The 20,562-nt window shown below is 51.6% G+C and overlaps 4 protein-coding genes and 1 non-coding gene across 5 annotated transcripts; 3 read left to right on the top strand and 2 right to left on the bottom strand.

The window, feature by feature from the left end:
* Positions 1-1,795: 1,795 nt before the first annotated feature.
* Positions 1,796-3,849, bottom strand: LOC34621997 (rhomboid-like protease 1). Its single transcript, XM_026335905.1, has 5 exons — positions 3,759-3,849; positions 3,277-3,474; positions 2,765-3,034; positions 2,131-2,307; positions 1,796-1,947 (listed from the first exon to the last, which is right to left on the bottom strand). The coding sequence occupies exons 1-5, from the start codon at positions 3,847-3,849 to the stop codon at positions 1,796-1,798; spliced, it is 888 nt and encodes a 295-aa protein (XP_026191690.1).
* Positions 3,850-9,665: 5,816 nt separating this feature from the next.
* Positions 9,666-9,738, top strand: Trnak-uuu. The gene has a single exon. It is a non-coding gene; the product is annotated as a tRNA-Lys (tRNA).
* Positions 9,739-11,217: 1,479 nt separating this feature from the next.
* LOC34621996 (autophagy-related protein 16) lies at positions 11,218-13,410 on the top strand. Its single transcript, XM_026335904.1, has one exon. It carries the CDS (start codon positions 11,218-11,220, stop codon positions 13,408-13,410), a length of 2,193 nt encoding a protein of 730 aa, XP_026191689.1.
* A 753-nt stretch (positions 13,411-14,163) lies between these two features.
* On the bottom strand, positions 14,164-15,711 carry LOC34621995. Its single transcript, XM_026335903.1, has one exon. The coding sequence runs from the start codon at positions 15,709-15,711 to the stop codon at positions 14,164-14,166; it is 1,548 nt and encodes a 515-aa protein (XP_026191688.1).
* A 1,245-nt stretch (positions 15,712-16,956) lies between these two features.
* On the top strand, positions 16,957-20,232 carry LOC113146972 (adenylate cyclase, terminal-differentiation specific-like). Its single transcript, XM_026335902.1, has 7 exons — positions 16,957-17,121; positions 17,577-17,676; positions 18,000-18,160; positions 18,231-18,329; positions 18,936-19,050; positions 19,295-19,457; positions 19,608-20,232. The coding sequence occupies exons 1-7, from the start codon at positions 16,957-16,959 to the stop codon at positions 20,230-20,232; spliced, it is 1,428 nt and encodes a 475-aa protein (XP_026191687.1).
* Positions 20,233-20,562: the final 330 nt, after the last annotated feature.

Below are 20,562 nucleotides of genomic sequence, written 5' to 3'. Positions count from 1 at the left end.
TAGCAATTCGTGAGCTGCTATTTTAGATATTTCGTATAGGCGTAGTAACGTAGTACCACACGCTCCAGGGCATGCAAAATCCTCCCGTAATCTCCAGTCTTTCCAGCATCAGGCAATCGAGCTTAGGAATTCACGCCCGCACTTATTAGCTGGAAGTATTACTAGATAAACAGACTTCCCTGTATAATAGGGCACATATACATCTAGGATAATAAGTTGAAGTAACTAGGAACTCTAAGTGGACAAAAGGTAAATCAGTTAAGAATGGGTGATACTATTCTGCCGCAAGGAAACGAAGCTCACCAGTTCTAGACCCTGGGAGCCCCTAGAACTAGCCATAAGTTTAAGCTCCAACACTGGCGCTTGATATCCGGCAGTTGCGTCAACAGAAAGGCTGATGGCAGCAGAAAGTAGACGCGCTGACGTGCAATAACACCATTAGCGAGCACCGTGTGTAAAGCACGCCTCAAATACACTGCACTCCTCTAGAAGCGTCGTTCAAGATATTCCACGATGGAAGCCCCTGCAGCTTCAGCTCCTTCAAGAAAACAAAAAGAAGGAATCGCCAAATCATGACGCACAATTGTAGATATGCGCGTAGATGTCAATATCTGTACCTTGCGGCCCTCCTGTTCTAAATACTGCATAGAACCCCAGGAACTAGCCTCTGGTATCGGCAATTTTGTCTAGGTGTATGCCATGGAATCAGGCCCTCGACACACGCAACTTTTTTATGGAGCTGCCAAAAACATAACTAGGCCAGCTGCGACTTCCGTCAATACCGTAAAAGGCACTACTGCAACAGTATTATTGCCACACAACGGCCGATGTTTCCTCGTATACGGTCTACGCCTGCATCGTACGAAAAAGGCGTAACTGTATTGCATGATCGAAGTATTTGACTCCAACCACTGTCGTAAAGTGCCTCAGAAATCCTTGATTAGTTATATCCACGACATCAAACAGCAACTCTGGTCACGCAAATCAACAACTCCCTTCCCCCCTCTTCTTCCTCGGTCATGTATCGCTCGAGCCTTCGCCGCGCTTCTGCCCGTTCTGTGATATTTTCTTCGCCTATACAGAGGAGTGCAACCTCACCTTAAGGCGGAAGCAAAGGTAAGGGAGGGGCAGGTGGCTTCACAGTGTCCACCCCAGCATTTATGCAGTAGCAAAGGGAGGCTAGAGAAACATGGCAGTGTGCATGCAACAGCTATGCTGCTCCACTCTCCGCACCACGCCCCACATAAATAGCCTGCAGACTCCGTAAACTCCAGAGAGCTGACCATCGCCTATCCGCGTTTTTCACCGACAGAAAAGTAGATATTGTTGATGTGATAGAGCAAACTCAGCAACACTTGGTACGACTTGTCATCTCAGCAGCAAGGATGTGTCCCACGATGAAGAGCCTGGCCCCTTGAAACAGGCAAAAGCCCTTCCTGCAACCTCACGTCGTAAATGCTTGGTCGAACACCAAGGAGCGACAGGTACGAAAGGCGGGCTACATACAGCCAAAGCAGTATTAAGGGGAAACGCCTTTGAGATATCTAGAAATACAAGCGGCAGCAATGCAGTAAATAGATACAACCATGGCACACCCCTGGCACAACCGAGTCTCCTACACCTCGGCTTGCTGCAACCGCACCGCTCCTCCAAGTAAGATGCAACGGATGGGGATTCAAGCATACCACCGAGAAGACAGGAAACACGCAGGGAAGCTAGGCCTAAGGTCGCAATCATCACTTATCTTGTTACAGCTGCAGGTATTGTTAGTGCGACTTATTTTGCTGCTTGTATGTTAGGCAGCACAGCCCCTGTCAAGGGCGAAAATGGCTGGAAGGCAGGAGGCTGGCAGGGCGGTCAGCAAAGATATCGATCCCCACATGGCAAACGGCCACCATCGCGGCTTATCTTGCATATCCTTGTTATACAAAATTCCAAGAGACAGCCCTGAGCGACAGCAAACATGCAAGAAACATCCAACTACGGATGCAATCGCTGCAGCCAATGCTTCAAATGATCCTCTTGCTGGCGCTGACAGCAGCAGGACCCGAATGAAAACAAGATAATTTTGTGATAAGTGAGGGGTCCCCTGTAAATATTGTGGTGCTATGGGGTGTCTTAGTGATTCACCGCATAGAAAGCCACCCAGATGGCCCAACTGGTCGATGGAACCGCCGTTCAGGGTAAAGGCAAAGAGCCCCATCAAGACAAAGAAAGACACAATATTTGTTAGCAGACGATCTCGGTGCTGCAAGAGCCGCCAACTAAGTGCCAGCTCCGCCACCTCTACCCCCATCATTCCGAAACCTGCAAACAAACACAAAGGCCTGCAAACCACAAGCAATCACCGCGACTTCCCAAATGAAGACTTAAAATAGTAGGTGGCAAACAAGCCATCATGCTTAAAAGTCGCTAGCTTGCCGGCTTGCCAGCAAGCAGCCGCCAAGCGAATATATCACTACCTGCTCCTCACTAGTCATGCAGCCACCCTAAATCAGCTACCCATGCAAGGTGAAGCGAATACCATTGCAAAATAGCTAGCAAGGCAGTAATATGGCGGCACAGGAGTCAAGCAGATATTTCTATTTTTTTACGAATAAGAAACACATGAAAATTTGCATAGATGCCCAGGCAGCTGAACAAATACACAGAAAAATGCATTCCTCATTGACGCACAGAGAGGTGTAACATGTGAGGCTCAAATGGCGAAGCACTACCTCGAAACAGTACTCGCCTTCCTTGGTGGGAAGTTGATTTAGCCTACCTGCAGTACTGGCGCCGACCTTGATTGATCGGCAGAAGAGAGAGGCTGCTGAAAGCAGGTTACCGTAAACCGCGGACGCGGCATACAGGGCTGCGAATTTTAGATAGCCGTAGCGTCGCTCAATACCGAAGCCCATACGTAACTGGAAGAAAACGTTGAAGGCTACGTGAAGCAGGTTTGCGTGCAAGAAAGAAGCAGTCAGTAAACGCCACACCTGCCCATGAGCAACCAAGGGGGGAACGTTTGCACCGAACGTCACCAGAATTGCAGCTGAGAAAGGCATACAAAACATGACGAAACAGACATCTTATGATCGTTCAGAAGCAAAGACATTGTAGAAGTGTGGAGCAAAGGCTTGACATTAGCACAACAGAAAAACAAGAGACAAGAGAAGTGGCGGACAAACAAGCACATGCATACAAAGGGGGCACCAACATCTCGAAACAAAGATCAGACGCTATAGAGAGTTGCACGTGCAGCGTCATGAGGGCGCAGAAAAACTGAGGCCTCACTAGAAGGTACGAGGGGCATCTCTGAGTCAATAGCGAGGGTGGTAATGAATATGGCCCAATCTACGACCGAGATTAGCAGGAGGAGCGACTTAAGGCGAAAGTACGGAAAGAGCAGCTCCAAAACTCGCAGGGCTGTTGTGCGCTGCGCTGACGCAGAGGCTCCGCTATTTACGCTGCTTCCGCTACTGCGCGTATCGGCTGCAACACCCACAAACAGGCAAGGACAGCAGCAGCAATGAAAACGATAAAACGCGCGCCCGACAGTGTAGGAGAAAGACACCACGAAATACACCCAAGGTTAGCCGCAGCAATAGCGGCACCAGATAAAAGGATTTTAAACGGTAGTCAGCAGCCGCTGCAACAGACGTGATCTTGATAACAACAAAAACTCCAGCACCTACAAGGCCGCAGCAGGAAGCCACAGCTGCAGATGCGGTTGCCGCATCAAGCACAAGTATGGAAACAGCCAGCCAATGGCTCACCTCGGAGTAGCGGTGCGGTCTCACCGGTCTCTGCGTCTCTGCTGCGAGCCTCATCCTCTTTGCGCAGGTCCGATAACGTGCGGACCACCATCTTGCCTACGCCGGTTCTGCGATTACTTCGGCTTTTGTCGTTATTGGTGCTAAGAAGTAGGCCCCAGAAGGAGGCCTAGCCCCCCAGAAGCTCTAATAGGCACAAATGGGTTGAGCTGTGGTATTGGAGACCCACTGTACCTCTCGATCCACCTTAGGCTGGGGTAAGCGCAGGAGGAGCGCAGGCGTTAAGGGGCTGATGCTGTGGTATAGTCAGCTCGAAGTGACCCGCCTACTGATAAGCCTAACGAAAAGAGGTTGCTAGAGAGTGCTGTAACAGAGATATTCCCTGAAGGAGGACTGGCGGCCTCAGCACGCCGTTGAGGCCCGGTGAGTGTAAACCGCAAGCTGAAGGCAACAAAGGTGTGTGGCTTTGATATAATGAATGGTAACAAAATATAGGCTGTAGGAAGCAACTAAATACGAAGAGAGCCACATGAATAAGCTCCCTTTGCTCCTCGTGCTGCTGCCGCTGTATAGCTGAAGCAGCAGCACGTCGGTGTTCTTATACCTGCTGCTGCAAAATGCAATAGATGCCTATAGGATCTCGCTTAATACATTTGATACTAGCATTTTAAGGGCATTCTCTGCGTTAAGCGGGCCGAAGTAATCCGTACAACCGCTGCTGCAACGTCGCTGCACGGAGTGAGGCCCCGAAGGCCCCGGATTCCCAGAGACCCTTAGCCCTCTTAGACGCTTGAACAACCGTGAGATAACTGCGCGGAATGTCTCTGCTCTGTTTTCAAGAGTGTGTCTGGTGGGATACGAGGCGAAGTATTCGTATGGAGAGGCCACAAGATTTTCTTGGCAGCGGAGTATGTAGTTGGCCATTGGTCGTGTGTGTTGCTTGTGAAGGTTGATTAGTACATAGCAGGGTTTTCCGAGACGATAATATATTGACAGGGATGAAACAACACAAGTCAAAAGGCGGTATCTATGGCACACACACTCCAATGGGTTTGTAGAGACTCAAGTGTTTTGTGTGTATGGCTCAATTCCGGATTCTGCGTTGAGGGCTTTAGTTTCAGGGATGCCGAACGCGATGCGTGGTGCTTAACTGAAAAGAATACCTAAGGAAGGCGAAGCCAACGCCCTAAGGCAAACCAGACAGTGAAGGAGGACTTGCAAGGCAGGGACAACACAGTGACAGCCAACGTTACACTCAGGAGCAGGAAAAACGCAGAAGCACGTGTAACAAGAAGAACGCCAGTCAATTTTAGGGAGAGAGAGCACTGAAATAGACAGCTTGAGGGGGGGGAGAATAGAAGTGTGCAAGCAGAAGAGCCACAGGCAGGAAGCAGCAGAGTGAAGACGCGGAGAAAAAAGGCACTACGTAGAGGGAGGTAGGCGCAGAGAGTGGTACAGAAGAGCCGCCGTTGCCGAAAGGAGAAGAAAAATCTAAGAAACCAGAAAAGGAGCTAAGGGAAGACACGTACTCAAAAAGTATGTCAGATTCTTAAATTCGAGAAATCGATGAAGAAGCAAGGGGATACGGACTCTGAGTATAGGTAGTCAGAGAAAAGTACCAGAGGCAACGCTGGTGAGATCCCATACACATTTTTACATTGATAAATCCATAAAGCCACAGATATAAAGAGCAGAGGCAAAACAATTGCCACGAACGTGCAGAAGTCCAGATACAAGTGACCCAAAGGCTATTATGAGAAATTCACAAGACGAGGGAACGCAGGAGACGCACTAAAAAAATACCGCCATAGATATATATGTGTAAAAGATTCACTTCGGCAAGGCCAAGAAAACTGTCTGAGATGATGAGATGAAGACAGCTTAATGAATGGATGAAGACTAACAAAGGGCTGTCGGTCCCCTGCAAAACTAAAAGGGCTTTCCTCAGTACTCTACTGTCCTTTCCTGTCATCCCAAGCGAAAAGAATGGTTCCACCGTCATTGTCCAGCTACGCAGATGCATGCCGTGTCGGTGGACCTTGGGAAGAAGACTCCGGAGCCACTCTTTAGAAGTGCCAAGTAGATTTGCGAGTTTGCAGTTGCACCATACGAGGGGGAATATCTTGCGGAGTTTTGTGGCGCAACGGCCGTTAGCGGATGACCTGGGACTGGAGGGTGCAGGAGCAGCAAAGTGCAGATGAATATGCCTTCAGTAAGGTGTTTCGCATATGTACAGACGGCGTCTCCGGATCCCTAGTGTGATGTTGGCTACATGTTGTACAAAGAAGTATACCCTCAAGACTATGGATGGGGTTTTATATAATGGGCTTTTGGAGAGTCAATTCCTCGAATAACTGCTGTTGTAGTAGTGCATAGGCGATGTACCTAGCAATGCAAGGTTATCACTAACAGCTGAAAACAAAATGAACTGCGATGAATGTTGCTGGTCTCCAGGCATACACTGTGAAAGGCTTACAGCTCGGAGGACTCCAAAGATTATATATGAAATACCCCTAATGTAAGGCAACACCCCCGTCCTTTAATACCAGGGCGTCCGTGTTATTTTGCGGCATGTAAAACGCTACTGCAATAGCATCAATTAAACAGCAATATGGCTGGTGACAGCAAAACAATGCCCGAAAAGATCCACAGTTCAATTACCGGACAGTCGCCGTGGACAAGAATACAGCAGGGGCTGCTTCTCTCGATTGAGGATAAGTTGGTAGAGCTATGACTAAGAGTGCGCAAACAACTCGAAGCCAGAAGATCTGGGCTGCGACTCAGGTTGCATTGGTCTATTCACTAAAGGGGATTTGGCAGCTTAATGACACTGTTAGATAAGACATCTTTCTGTAGGGTTTCTGGCAACGGCGAGCCTCCTGCAACAAAGCGAAAGGCGCATTGATCGCAACTACTTGTTCAGGTTAGTTCCACCCAAATATGAGGCCAATGGGCTCTTGCAAGCAGCGGTGGTTCTCCAAGCTGCCATTGACGTCAACTGAGATTTCTGTTTGGCGTCTAAGTCTTCGAGGCTGACGAGGAGTCTTGCTTACTGGATTTGCAATTCCTGAAATCCTAAACAGCCCTTTGACCCTCTTAAGTTGTACAGCAAGCCTAAATGACCATGTTCAAGGAACACCTGGTTGGCTTAGTGGATGCATCAAATAAACCCCAACAGAGATGCTTTAGTGCATTTCTTTGTGTTCCTCGATCAGTTTACTCCATCATGCCGCAAATCATGACACATTTGTAGCGGAAAAACGAAAGGAGCCTAAAAGTCAGTTGGCTTTCCGCAAGTGCACAACTTGAGATTTACGCAAGTCTACACCCGCGGCACTTGTAGATCCAGCGATAATAGCAGGCTATGACTTTCTCCCATAATCTATTGTTTCTGGATACGCATGTGTTCCACGACAGCAGGTGCATGGCCACAGTAGATTTACAGAGGGACAAGCCTTTCGGACTACTGGCTGTGAGCAGCATCTGAGCTCACCAAGGCACTGCCGCAAATTATCTTAACGCAGCGGAATAGAAACTATTGCCACAGCTTGGAAGCTACTCTATTTCATTAGCTGGTTGCTTCGTCCTAGTGAGCAGATACAGAAACCCAATGGTTAGTTGCAACGATCCATTAACGATGATGCGGGGATACAACGACTACTCTGTAAAATGTGCTCAGCTCCAGGGGAAAGAAAGGATTCCTCTGTCCGATAAGATCCAGTACATTCACCAAATTGCACCAGGAAAAGAGCCCCACCTTTCCCTGATGTATTTACGCACCCCGCGGGCCTCTGTAGGATGTATCCTCATGGTTTGTCGCATAGTTCTAGCTGATTACCTCAAGCTTCGCTCAGCAGCGCTGACCTGGCTAGGTTTGAGGTGTGGGACTGGGATAATGTTGTGGTGTATACACTTCCTAATTATTCTGAGATAAAAATGCCCTCCTAGATGCGGAACAAGCTTGTAGTTCACTTGACGGAGTATCCACAGGGAACTGTAGAGGTGCTGGACTCGATAACGCTTGAGCGCCAACACCAGACTGGACAAGAGTTTCGAGTAAGATGGAGTGGGAAGGTCAGCCTCAGTTGACGGGGCAGCAGTTGCTTGATTCGAATCCTGTAGAAGCATTTGGGGCTCTTTTTGGTTAGCCTTGTTAGTCGCCATGGGACTTCTTGGGCCTCCCGTAAGCGTCTTTTTGTCGCGCATGTCCTGCCGGATACACCTACCTTCATCGGTGGGTTTTGCTTGGATTGATTCCAATAAGGTGCTTGCAAGATTCAGCTTAATGCGCAGTTGCACTCAGGTGTGGTATTGTGAAACTATGTCTTCTGCTTTTTCTGGAGTTTGCATGTCGACGATGCTGCTTGCATCGGGTGTACTGGCATACAGACCTCGGTCTATAAGGCTTGGAGGAACTGCTAAGCTAGTGTGGCTCTTGATTCTCTTTACACTTATAAACTGTATTCTGTTTCTTGGTAGAAAGAGGCTTACACGATTCAGCGTTCCGACGACCGCGAGCCATCAGGCACCTAGGGGTGTGTTGGTTTGGTCTCTTTCCTTTGACTACAGGTTTCTCTTTCTTCCCTTCAAGTTTTCTTTACTAGCTGAAAACTACCTAATATTAGCACCGCTTGGCACGTATCTGCCTGAGGGGGGGTGACAAATAGGTGGAACTCTTCCACTGTAGATCTTAACGTACAGCAATGAGGGTTCCTAACTCGATAACTACATTGCATAACTTTCCTAAAAGCTCAGATTTCTAGCATAAAGGACCAATGTGAATAATTCATTAAAATGCCTTAAGGATCAGTTCAAGTCTTACTAGGCAGGTAGCCTCACGCCTGCAAGTCAGGCATTCACATACATTCAAGCCTTCTTTACTTTGAACGACGCAATGCATCAGATGATTAGCCAGCTCTACACAGAATCATGAGTTCAAGACTATTCGCTCCTCTAAGGCTGCCTCTGCGCACATGGGTGCGTGCAAGTCCTTTGAGGGCTTTAGAGTAATATCTTCCCCACCGGCCCAGTAGACCTCCATGACACATCATCCACAGGCACTTTGGCGATGCCCATCATATCTGCTCATTACTCGATCCTGCCCATAGTACAGCTCACTTTCATCATAGGGGTTACCTGTGTAAAGGTGAAAATATCCCTCACTTATGACATCTGCAGTCACCTCCAGCCCCGCAATTACTAGAGAGAGGCGAATTTTGTTTAAGTTATGATTTAGACGGACATGCATCTATACATACCTTATTTATGCATTGAGGGACAGGTTCAACTGTGGGAGTGGAGGGCCTGGATTAGTGGGGTGCTTATGCATAGAGAGCGCCTTCAACTGTGAAGAAAGCAGCTGGAGGCGCCATAGTAGCGCGCAGTCATTACATACGGAGCGTACCCATCCACGGAGCAATGGCTGGATCAACAGAGAGACCCCCACCACCCAACGAGAGCGAAAGACACAGAGTGACTCCACTGACTCAGCCCTTTGTAAAGTAGTTTTGTGAGCTGATCAAGTTTCTTACTTAGCGTTTACGCCCCTGGGCAGCAAGTCTCTTCAGTATGAATAGCAACCCTGCTAAGGGACTGCGAGACTGTGGCTTATTGATGGACATAATAATATGGTGTATTAAAAAAACCCGACACGAATGGGCGCCTAATTGGTAACAACCACTAAAGCAGCGTACCGGGGGGTCGAACCTGTGACGGCCATCCCAAAGACCTGAAGTGCTACCCATTAAGCTAAATGGAGGCTCAGGTTCTCAGAATTTTCTAGAAGAAGTAACCTTCTCAGGTAGGACAGTTAGAAGGAAAGCTAGAGCAATAAGGCGCTGATGCAGCAAGCAACATAAATAATGGTAGAATCAAATCAAGGCGGGTGTGTCTGATACGCGCAGGGGACCTGCCGATTTAGCTCAGTCGGTAGAGCGCCAGCCTTTTAAGCTGGTGGTCGCGGGTTCGAGCCCCGTAGTCGGCTTCTTGAAGAGTTGTTTTAGTGATTGATGACAAAGTCTGCAGATGAGTTTGATATCATTGAGGGGCAATGCTCGTGTTGGACCTTTTAAAAAAAGTTTCCTTGTCTTATGCTAACCAGTTTACTGGGTGCTGGAGTAGACAGAACTCGCGTAAAGGAGCAAGTTGGACGAATGTACTTGAGGATCTACGAGAAGCACTTTAAGCTCTAGATTCCGAGGTTCAGTTATGAAAAAGTTACTTTTCGCTGCAGGCACGCTTTTTCGTGGGCTTCGGGATTTAGATGCGACTGCAGGTGCGTCTTCTAAACACACGAGCAGCTGGAATTGCTCTAGCGTACCTCATGTATGTTCCTCTGGAGAAAAGTCGGCCTTGATGACTGGTGGGGTGCAAAAGCCTCGAGAACTTCAAAACCACTTACGGGCACTGACACATAGGCACACAATGCGCATTAGCAAATCAGTGGTCGTAGAAGATACGCAGGGATTTATGGATCGATGGTTTCTAGTCGCATGCAAGGTAAAATTGGAAGTGAGGCTGGATTGCTAATAAAGGCTGCAGTATCTAGTCAAAAAACGCTTAAGGAGTAGGCTTTCCGGCGAGGCCATCATCTAAGTGACCCTTCAAACAGGGACCTTAGAGAAGCATGCATCGAAACCACTGAAGAAGAAGCACAAGCACCATTACGCAGTAGGACCGCTAGAATACTAACCAAATTTTCTTGTACCCTGGGGGAGAGAAATACGTGCGTCAGTGTCAGCAGCAACAACGGCCTTCGAAGGAAGACCATATAGGGCTAACTCAAAAGAGTAACACCATCAGCCTGCATTCGCTGTGAAGTAAATATCCTTTTTGTACTTACTCTCCAGTCCTCTGATAATGCCATACCGCAGTTTCCCCCTAAGCTCGCTGTTCTGGGGCCTCGCCTCATGCCCACGGGGCCCCCCACCGATGAGTGTGTTCCTTTCCCCTCTTACTCTGACAGCTCTAGCAGCGGCAGCAGTAAAAGAACAGCTGTATCAACGCTATAAACAAAATTAACAACAGCAGCATGAGACGCTGGTCGGAGCGGCAGTAGCTGTGTTTGTGGCTTTGACCCTTCTAAAGTGTGCAAGCCCTCTTGCCACTGCAGCACGCGCAGCAGCAGAAACAAGGGTAGGCGCAGAAGAAAGGCTCCATATGGTACAATAATACAAGGGAGGTGGTGGCGCAGAGCTCCAGCCGCCATAAGAGATGCAAAAGCGAAGGCCCATTGACAGCACCAAGTAGAAGAAACGGAGTGGGGACTTGCATCAATCCCGTCATGGCAAACTGGTATAGCACCAGCAATCGTCGTAGAGGCACTGTGAATCCTTGGATGGCAGCATTTGTGTGGACTTAGGAACACCTGTCTGGTGGGTGCAACAGCAGATGGAGACACTGCAGGGAGCACTAGCAGCAGCATTTACAGCAGCGCGTCAACTCCGACTGTACAGCAGCAGAAATGCACTTGCGCGGTGACACAAGTGATGGAGCAGACACAGCTGCACCGGTTGCATCAAGAAGGGTGATGAACACAAATAGGGCTGCGGCTGGAGCAGAAGAAACAGGACCACCCGAAAGGCTGCCCCTGTGGCGGGAAGTCTTCCTCCGAAGAGCTCGAATAAAACATCTTCTTCAGCACGACTGGTTTGCGGCTGTTTGTGCAGCGCATGCTGCAGCGGTAGAAGAGAATCGCCGGCTGCTAGCGAACCATGCATCCACCTTGGCTGTGCGTTCTGCTGCAGCAGCACAAGAAGGATTAGCGGCAGCAGCGACTTCTGCTGCAGCTGGTGGCCCTTGTGCAGCGCAGACAGAGCACCATCTGCAGAATACGCCAGACAGTGCAGTTCTGAAGCAGCAAATCAGGGCGATAAAGGCAGCAGCAGCGGCAACGCAAAGGCAATATGAGCAGCGACAACAGCAGCTCGAGACGGAGCTGCTGGTGCTTATGCAGCAGGTGCAACAACAACAGCAGCTGCTAGCTGAGAAGGACAGTGAGTTGCTACAGCAACAGCGGCAACTTAGGGAGAAGGAAGAGGAGATCGCCGAGAACGAAGCCCAGGCTGCAGCAACTCGCAGGACCTGTTTGCTGCTGGTTCAGCAGCAGCAACAACAACAGCAGGCGGTGCAAAAAGCTCAACAAGAAGTTGCTGCAAAGGCGTTGGAGACTGAGGGATACCTCCGGGAGCTCCTGCGGTACAAACAGGCTGAGGCCGCCTCTCTAGAGCTCTTGCAGGACCAAATGCGCACAAGTGCATCATCGGCAGATGCTCACCTTGGACCCTCAACAGGACTCACCAGTGGCCGTGACACTCCTGCTGCCGCTTCTCTCCTCAGAAGTCGGCAGGAGCCATCAGCAGATTCTGAATCAGCGCATGCGGTAGCGGCTGCCCGAGCAGCTGCTGGAGGTACACCGACCGCAGCAGCTGCACTGCCGAGCAGCAGCCCCCCCCCTAACGAGAGCACCAGCATCGACAGGAACTGTGAAGGGTCTTGTCGCCCTCCTCTCCGGTTATTGCGGACTATTCACATGCAGAATGGCTCTGTCCTGTGCTGCTGCAGTCGTCCAATAGAAGCAACGGCAGGACGTGCCACGGCGGGAGAGCTATTTGTCTCAGGAGGTGCTGATGGTACACTGGCCGTGTTGGGTGGTGTCAGACCTGGAGGTTTGTATTCCGTTCAGCCTTCCCCGTTGCGGGCTGCATGTACAGCAGTTGACGTGCTGTTGCTGCGGCAGAAAGAGACGGCAGCTAGGTCCCAGGAAGCGCTCGCGTTGATTGGATGCATTGATGCCGCGTTGTACGTCACTCAGCTTCCGCGAGGCAAAGTTCTCCAAACCCTTAAGGGACACAGCGGCGGGGCGATTGTCGCATGCGGCTTTTTGCAGCCGAAGGGGGACGCTGCGTCAGCAACAGCTGAAGCAGCTTGGAGCGTCGCCAACGATAGGTCACTTCGTCTGTGGGACATACACCGCAGCGCCTCTAGCCGATGTACGACGCTGCAATCGCGTCCCACGGCAGCGGCTGCTGCAGCAGACGGTGCCATGCTGCTCATTGGTCACCGAAACAGCACCCTTAGTCTCTTCACACCCTCCAGCAGGAGCAGCAGCGGCAGCAGTAGAAGTAACAGCCGGATCTGGAGTGCAGACATGGTGTCACCCCCACTGCATAGCGGGGAAGGTGTCGTAGGCGTCGCCATCTCCCCTAATGGACACACTGTCTGTACACTTGGAGAGGACAAAGTTTTGCAGCTTCTCGACCTACGCATGATGCTGCAGCAGCGGCATCAGGAGCAAACTCTTACACACCCCCTCCTACGGTGCAACACGGTTGCTGCTGCGCCGTGTTTTTCGCCTTGTGGCAGTCTGCTGGCCGTTGCCACCGGCAGCCACCTCTTGATTTGGGACCTGAAGCAGAAAGCCGCCTCCTGCAACGCAGTCAAAGCATCGCATGCGCTCAGCAGTAACAGCAGCGGTGCTGATATGGTGAGTGATAGTCTTGCAGCGCTGCAGGTCCAGCAGCTCTACGGGGATGGCCCCATCTCAGTGCTTCACGGAGGCTCTGCAGAGATTAGTTGCTTGGCGTGGAGTAACTGCGGCAACAGCAGCAGGCTGTTTGCAGGGTGCAGGGATGGTACTGTGTGTGTTTGGGAGTAGGGATGGTCGCTCTCCGCGCGGTGGGAGGGCTGCAGCAGCAGCACGCTCCGCATCGACACGCACTGCCGCTGCTTTTGCTCTTGCGATTTGCAACGTAAGTCAGGAGTGAAGCCTTAGGATATGCTGTGAGCGCCTTCGCGCTGGAGCTTTGCGCTCACTCAGTACTACACCAGAAGCACTAGGAGAGGGCTCTGAAACGGGTAGTCGCATGCAGTTGACCGAGGCACACTTTGCATATGCAGCGCTGCCGTCTGGCGAGACGCCCTGCTGCCCAGGAAGAGATATAGCGGGAGGGCATACACATAGACAGAGATGGAGGGTGAATTGAGAGGTGAGCAGTAGAGCAGAAGGTTTGGCGAAGGTGGACGGCGAGTTAGCGTTGAAGGCGGGAAAGAAAATCTAGAGTGAGACGAGAAGCGGAACCGAAAGAAGCGAAAGGCTTAACGCGCTAGTGCAGGCTAAACGTATCACCTCTATGGGCACGTTCTCGAAAAGGCCCTGATTAAGTTTAGAGGTTAGAGCAGTAAAAAGCGTCTGCTATATTTGCTGTTGGCCTGGAAAGCCCTTCCAGCGCGGCAAGAAAGTCAGCGTGGTGGACAGTAGTGTAGCGCTGAGGCAGCTATGCGGCGAAAAGGCTGCAGCATCTGTGCTGCAGCCCTCGTTTATTAAGCAGGTTCAATTTTGGCGGCAACGAGGGCAGCCGCCAGAGTCGTGTGTACCGCAAATGCAATATCGGCGCACACTGTATTTGAATTAGAGGGCGTCAAGGCAGCGGATGAGAGAAACGATCCCCCCTGTGAGGTGCCACAGACGGAAGGAGCGCGCCCTAAAGATCAGTTTCTGCTGGAGTAATTGGCTGCGCTTCTCTCGGAGTTTCGCTGCTACTTCTTGGGAGGGAATAGCAGAGCTCACGACTGCAGCTGCAGTGGCAGCTGTTTGCTTTCTGACAGCCACAGCTTGTTTCAGGCTGCAGCTTTCGCAATGTGGATACAGGCGCTGAGGCCAATACTTGGACCCCCCAAGGAGTCGCCTTATAGTGCCTAAGACCCAGCCTACAGTTGTTTTCTCGTAGCTAATAACTTGAGCCGTAGGGGGCTGGTGATCGGCAACCCAACGAGTGCTGCGAGTCCGAATACCGCAGGTGTGACACCCGAAGCGCAGCCCTATTTTCTTAATGACGCGCCTCTCCGTTTCTGACGCATATCCTGTCGATGCGGAGAGGGAGAGGCCTCTCTCAGCGAAGGCACCGGGAGAAATGAGACTGGAGGGAGACAGCCGAAACAGACGACCACCCAAGAGATAAAATACCAACAATCCTTGCAGTGTCTCGGCGGTTACAAGCCGCAGCAAATCCTTGCCACTGCTGGTATCCGTGGAAGTACTCACCGAATACGTGCGCGGGTGGTGCTGTAACAGTAAGCCACCCCACTGCCCCCGAGTCTCCTGCTGTAACTCCTTTGCAGCTGCAAACCACCCCCTTCGGCCGTTCCTGCTGGACGCATGGAGCTCCTGCACCCTGGTGCAGGCAAAACCAGCAGCAGCAGCCGCAGCAGCTGCTGCATTCGATGCCACGGCAACCGTAATCAAGCCCAAAGGCTTCGCCAATATAGACGCACAGGAAATGCCCAGAGCCTGCTGCAGCCGACCGCCTGCTGCACACACGCTCCAGAAGGAGACGGCGCTGGTGCTACACTGCAATATACTGGATGCCAGCCAACTCTGGACTTTGATATCCTTTGCTGCTGGCGTCAGTGCTGTCGCGCTTGATGCAGCACTTGGACCCCCATGTACCGTAGGGTAGGCAGCCATTTGCAGTGCTGCTGCTGCAGCAGCAATAAATACCGCACACGCCGCTTCCCAAAGATTGCTGCTGGTGCTCCTGCGACCTCTCAGGAGAAGGCCCCTCGAGGAAAGACGCCTCCAGCGGTGCTGCCGCTGATGCTTTGAAGTAAAGAGAGCTCCTACAGTCTCCCCCACCCACCGCTGTAAACGCGCTGAAACACAAGCGGCAGGTGCCCACCAGCTTGTACTGCTGTTATTGCGGGGCTGCAGGAAGAGCAGCAGCTCATGCGGTGGTGTCTCCTGGCTTTGTTGGCGTTTTTGCTTTTGCCGCTGCAGTTCGTGTAGCACTTCCCCTCGTATCTCGGAAGAGTCGGTCGCCTCCAGGGCCGCTTCCACCCTGCCTGATTCTACAACTGAAACTCCTGCACTAGCGCTTGTCGGAGCAAGCCTCTCCCTCCGTCCTGTTGCAGCTGCTGCTACAATTCCATTGCAGCTGCTTGGGAACAGAAGTCTGCCCATGGGAAGGCAGATCCGACAGAAACAGCTGCAGTCTGTATTTGGAGCCACCGACTGGTAGTCACACTGAGGATGGGGATGCCACTAAATCTGCCTTCCTAATGCTATAGGAGCGCTGTGGGGCTGACTCCTCATGTTCCGCAGCAGCTGCGTTCCACGGCACTGCGACTGCGTGTAGCCCCAATGCCGTATACACGACGCGGCCGCTGTGGCGAGACAGTCGCTGTAAGGGTTTCACGGCCTAATTGCGTATGCCGTTTCACTAACGCACTTCCCACCGCACTGCTCAGGCAAATGTTGCTGCTCCCTTTGTGCCCACCGGAGATGATGTCTTGCGCAAAAAAGACACCAATTTGATGGACGCGTCTGCTGGTGTTAGTAGTGTGCCTTTTTGCTTGGTTCTTCTCTCCCTCATGAACCCCCAACAATGTGTGCAGCACCAGAGGTAGCCACAGCAGCAGAAGCCATTACCACACAAATAAATTGCAAGATTCTTCTGTATGATGCTTTTACGAACAAAACATCATTTATTTGCGTTCAGTAACTGTAGCCGCAGGTACATCCGCAGTTCCCCCCCAGAACTCCTCAAGGGGGGGGCCCCCGTTCCTGCAACTTTGCGCACTGCTCGGACGCTGCTAGTGCGGGTATTGGGGTGTTCCTTGGGTTTCACTCGGCCTCTTAGCGTTAGAAGACAAGCGGAGTTTTTGAAAAGGGTATATCAGTTCCACGTTTACCCGTGATAAACGGCTAACTCCCGTTGCCACTCGTGTTGCAGCTGCAGACCGGTATATCCTCGCTGTTTATGCATGAGCTGCCCCTGCTGTGTTAGTATGACCTTTGCCTGTACATCAGTTAGGTGCTCGGCGCGGCCTTTGAGAGAGCTTCCAGGGAGGAAAAGAAGCAAGTAGCAGCTAAGGCGAGAGGCGCAGCACCAGAGGCAGCAACAGGACCAACAGCAACTCCGAACATACTGCCACCCCCCTGAGCTACTGCCTGCTGCAGCAAGCCCAGTCACGCTAAATGTATCGCCACCACAGACATTGGCCTCAATAGGCATATTCGTCAGGACAGCTGGAGGGGGGCAGCAATCCGACGGTATCACAGGCAACGGTAGTAGGGGTACAGCTTGAGGGGTGAAACCTGCACATCGGTTAGGACTGACTGCAAATAGCATAAATACCTGCAGGGCAAGTATCACGAGTACTAGCGGTGGCGGAATGCGCACCATTGTTGCGGCAAACATACGCTATGGACAGCCCCGTGCATGAGTTGGAACTAGAATTTCACGAGGCCTGTGCCAAAAAACTGCGGTGCTCCCTAGTCGCCCTCAAAGGCTATACGGAAGGTACAATCTGTTTCTGGCTCCCTATTCTTTGCGCTTGCGGGCTTTCTGTTTTGGCTGCTGCTTTTCTGGTGGACAAGAAGCGGTTGGTGTTGTTGTTTCTGTTACCTCAGAAGTAGTGTATGCTCTAGAGAAGTTGATGAAGGCATGTAGCCGTGATAATCGCGTCTGTGCAGCGGCTGTAGGTACTGCGGCGCGTGGTGTTATGGGGTGTTATTCAATCCAGGAGGAGGCCCAGCTAGCTAGCTCTTAGGGACTGACGGCTAGCAACTGCAGTGATGTGAAGCATGGAAACATAATGCAGGTAATTGCCTGTGTGTGTTTGATTCCATCTCAGCTGCAGCACTTGGAGCTGGAGACCCATCTTGGGGGCTGACAGAATGCGGGGGGTTTAGATTTTAGACACCGCGTGAGGCTGCAACATTCTGCCCTAGCCGAAGGCTGCTTCCTGTAGGATAGTTAGAAGCTGTAGCAACAAAACTAGAAAGCCTACAATACGTACAGCGAAGCACGCGTGATGTTTTAGTGCTTATGTGTGTGCCCTCAGCTGATTTCTTCTCGAGAGCAGTTACGAACGCCGGCTGCAGAAGTGGAGACTGTGGAAAGGCGGTACCTTCTGTCCAGGAGTAGGTGATTTTGGCTTGCTGTCAGTGCTTTGATGCTGTGGCTCTCTGCGCAGCTTTTTTTAGCTCGTGGAAATCGCATTGAGTTCGGCCTACTTGCACTGCGCGGCTTTTCGGAGATGTCGTCATGTTCATCAAGCGCTGATTACGGTGCATTGAACTTGACGGTGTGCAGGCAAGGAAGAAGATCCACGCCTGCATAAGACTCAAAAGAAGATGGTAGAAGGCTGCAAACATCTCGGAGTGCGTGTTAGTTAGTATTACAGTCAGTGGGAGGGCAAGTGGTCCCTAGGGGGTTATTGTGTGTCTGATGGTGTTTTTCACAGCGCATATGTTGCATCTGGGGGGGAAGGGGTCGTGTTTTCGTGGCATTGCGGATGCCACTGCATACGTGTTCAAACAAGTGGGCAGGCAGACAGACAGGCAGGCAGGCGTAGAGGCAGGCAGAGACCTCCTTGAAGGGGTAGCAGCGACACCCATCACAGCGGTGGGGTGTGTGTCTATATATGACTGCCGTAGTGGGATGTGGCGTGATGCTGCTGCTGATGTATGCATAGCGAGCGCAGGTGATGCCGTTGGATGCTGAGCATGTAGGGTTCTACGTATCTGCTGGTCTGGCTGCTCAACGGCAAACCATTAGAAGGACCCAAACTCACGTGCGTCAATTGCCTTTCTGCTGGACGTTTCCTCCTCTCCGGCTGCTCCTGAGAGCTTTGATTGCGTTCTGCCTCACATGGCAGGCACCCTTATTGCTCTGTTTCGGTCTATCTTTCAGGCTTCCAGTTAAGAATATATATATATACATATATGTATATATATATATTCTTAACTGGAAGCCTTCCGGTTCTCTTTATCATATATATTCGTGACTGGAAGCCGTCCCTTTCAGCAATTCCCTTTCGTTCCTCTCGGGTGTAGGATTCTTCGCTATAGAAGGGACGGGTTGCTCTTCGCTGCTTCCTGCACCTCAGGCCTCACGATTGGGTCTTTCCTTGGCGACCGCAAGAGCCTCTATCGCCCGTGTGGTGAGCAAAGAACCGCTTTTTACCTCCTCATTATTAATGAAAAAAGTTCTGCGTGTGATCCTCCGCTCATCCTGTCCGTCAGTCTGTTTGTCTGTCTCTTCGAGCCTCTCCGCGTTTGTCCGATCGCTTGCGCTTTATCCTGACCAACGCCTTCGTAGCCTTGGCTATAATATGTCTCCGCTGACGCCTTCTCTCCCGCTACAGCACGCAGAGATTTTTTGGATGGTTTTATGCCAGACTTTCTGCTTCGCCGCTGATGCGCATGCTGCCGATGAGTGCTCGGCCTGTGGATGCACTGCCCGTTTCCAGTGCATGTCTCCTCCTAGCGTTATGGCTGCCGCTATTGCTGGATGTGCTCTTCGGCGTCACTTTCCTTGCGCATAATCCGCAGATGAGGGCCTTGCGTCGGCGTAACTGGATGCTGCATGCTCTGATTGCCTGCACCTGCTGCTGCCTGCTGTATCTGCTGTTCTGGCGGCTTCTGGGGAGTCTGAGCTTCGGCAGCGGCTACAGCAGCAAACACCAGGACGTATCGCATACAACAGCGGTCGCTCTCTCTGCGGAAATACCTCTCGAGAATCAAAATGCGCCTGCAGTGCTCCCCAAGCCTGAGGACGCCAGTATTCCCCCAGTACAACAGCAGCTGCAGCAACTTCCGCCGCAGCAGCAAGCATTGCCGCTCACCGGACGAGAGAAGTTCAATAACCTCCAGAGACGTGCAAGGGTTAGGCGCGAACAGGAACAACAACTGCAGCAACAGCCATCGCAGCAGGATGCGCAGCAACGGCAGCAGCCACTACAGCAAGCGGCGGGTCAAGTGCCAATTGACATTCCGCCACAGCGCCAGCAAGAGTATCTCGTGCCTCAGCAGAAACTTGCTCCAACGCAGAATTCGGCGATTCTGCAGCAGCAAACACTGGAACCTGCTGTGCAAAGGCAGCACCAACCGCTGCAGCCTGTTGTCCAGCAGCAGCAGCCACTACAGCAGGCTGTGCAGCAGCAGCAGCCACTACAGCAGCCTCTGCAGCAGCAGCAGCCACTACAGCAGCCTCTGCAGCAGCAGCAGCCACTACAGCAGGCTGTGCAGCAGCAGCAGCCACTACAGCAGCCTCTGCAGCAGCAGCAGCCACTACAGCAGCCTGTGCAGCAGCAGCAGCCACTACAGCAGCCTCTGCAGCAGCAGCAGCCACTACAGCAGCCTCTGCAGCAGCAGCAGCCACTACAGCAGCGTCTGCAGCAGCAGCAGCCACTACAGCAGCCTCTGCAGCAGCAGCAGCCATTACAGCAGCCACTACAGCAAGCTGTGCAGCAGCAGCCATTACAGCAGCCACTACAGCAGGCTGTGCAGCAGCAGCCATTACAGCAGCCTCTGCAGCAGCAGCAGCCACTACAGCAGGTTGTGCAGCAGCAGCAGCAGCCACTACAACCTTCGTTGCAGCTCCAACAGAAAACACTGGAGCCTGTTGTTCAAGGGCAGCAGCAGTCATCCCTGGTTGAGCAGCAAGCGCAGCGTCTTGAGCAGGAACAGCTCTAGGGAGCAAAGCAGCGACAAGCTGATTACAGGGATGGGAAAACACAGCCGCGTGACAGCCTTTACGTGTTTTTATGCAGGCTTCATCGACTGCGAGGGTTTGCTGCTGTAGTTGACTAACGTATTGTGTAGAATAGGCCTGTGGCGCGTGCATAATGGTAGACGCTTGAAATTTGTTTGATTATTCACGTTTTGCTTTTTCAGCTGCCAAGGCAGTTGCTGCAACTGCTGCATCGGTCCTGTGGAGTGCCTGCTCATATCGCGGGCATGAGGGGCTTGGGAGAGTGTGAGGCTGAGATCCTGATACCCAAAGATTCAAGAATTAATATACGA

The sequence above is a fragment of the Cyclospora cayetanensis genome, unplaced genomic scaffold (genome assembly GCF_002999335.1).
Source record: "Cyclospora cayetanensis isolate NF1_C8 unplaced genomic scaffold, CcayRef3 CcayRef3_contig_85, whole genome shotgun sequence".
In the NCBI taxonomy this organism is placed as follows: domain Eukaryota; phylum Apicomplexa; class Conoidasida; order Eucoccidiorida; family Eimeriidae; genus Cyclospora; species Cyclospora cayetanensis.
This window is presented reverse-complemented; position numbering and strand designations above follow the sequence as displayed.

What these genes read in the sequence shown, in the direction of transcription:
- LOC34621996 (XM_026335904.1), top strand. Translation starts at nt 11,218, where the DNA reads ATGCACTTGCGCGGTGACACAAGTGATGGAGCAGACACAGCTGCACCG.
- LOC34621995 (XM_026335903.1), bottom strand. Translation starts at nt 15,711, where the DNA reads ATGGGCAGACTTCTGTTCCCAAGCAGCTGCAATGGAATTGTAGCAGCA.
- LOC113146972 (XM_026335902.1), top strand. Translation starts at nt 16,957, where the DNA reads ATGGACAGCCCCGTGCATGAGTTGGAACTAGAATTTCACGAGGCCTGT. An exon ending in TTTTGGCTGCTGCTTTTCTG is followed by an intron (nt 17,122 to 17,576) that starts GTGGACAAGAAG and finishes GTGATGTTTTAG; the next exon opens with TGCTTATGTGTGTGCCCTCA. An exon ending in TTAGAAGGACCCAAACTCAC is followed by an intron (nt 18,330 to 18,935) that starts GTGCGTCAATTG and finishes GTTTTATGCCAG; the next exon opens with ACTTTCTGCTTCGCCGCTGA.
- LOC34621997 (XM_026335905.1), bottom strand. Translation starts at nt 3,849, where the DNA reads ATGGTGGTCCGCACGTTATCGGACCTGCGCAAAGAGGATGAGGCTCGC. An exon ending in GATGCCCCTCGTACCTTCTA is followed by an intron (nt 3,035 to 3,276) that starts GTGAGGCCTCAG and finishes TGCCTTTCTCAG; the next exon opens with CTGCAATTCTGGTGACGTTC. An exon ending in GGTCGGCGCCAGTACTGCAG is followed by an intron (nt 2,308 to 2,764) that starts GTAGGCTAAATC and finishes GTTTGTTTGCAG; the next exon opens with GTTTCGGAATGATGGGGGTA.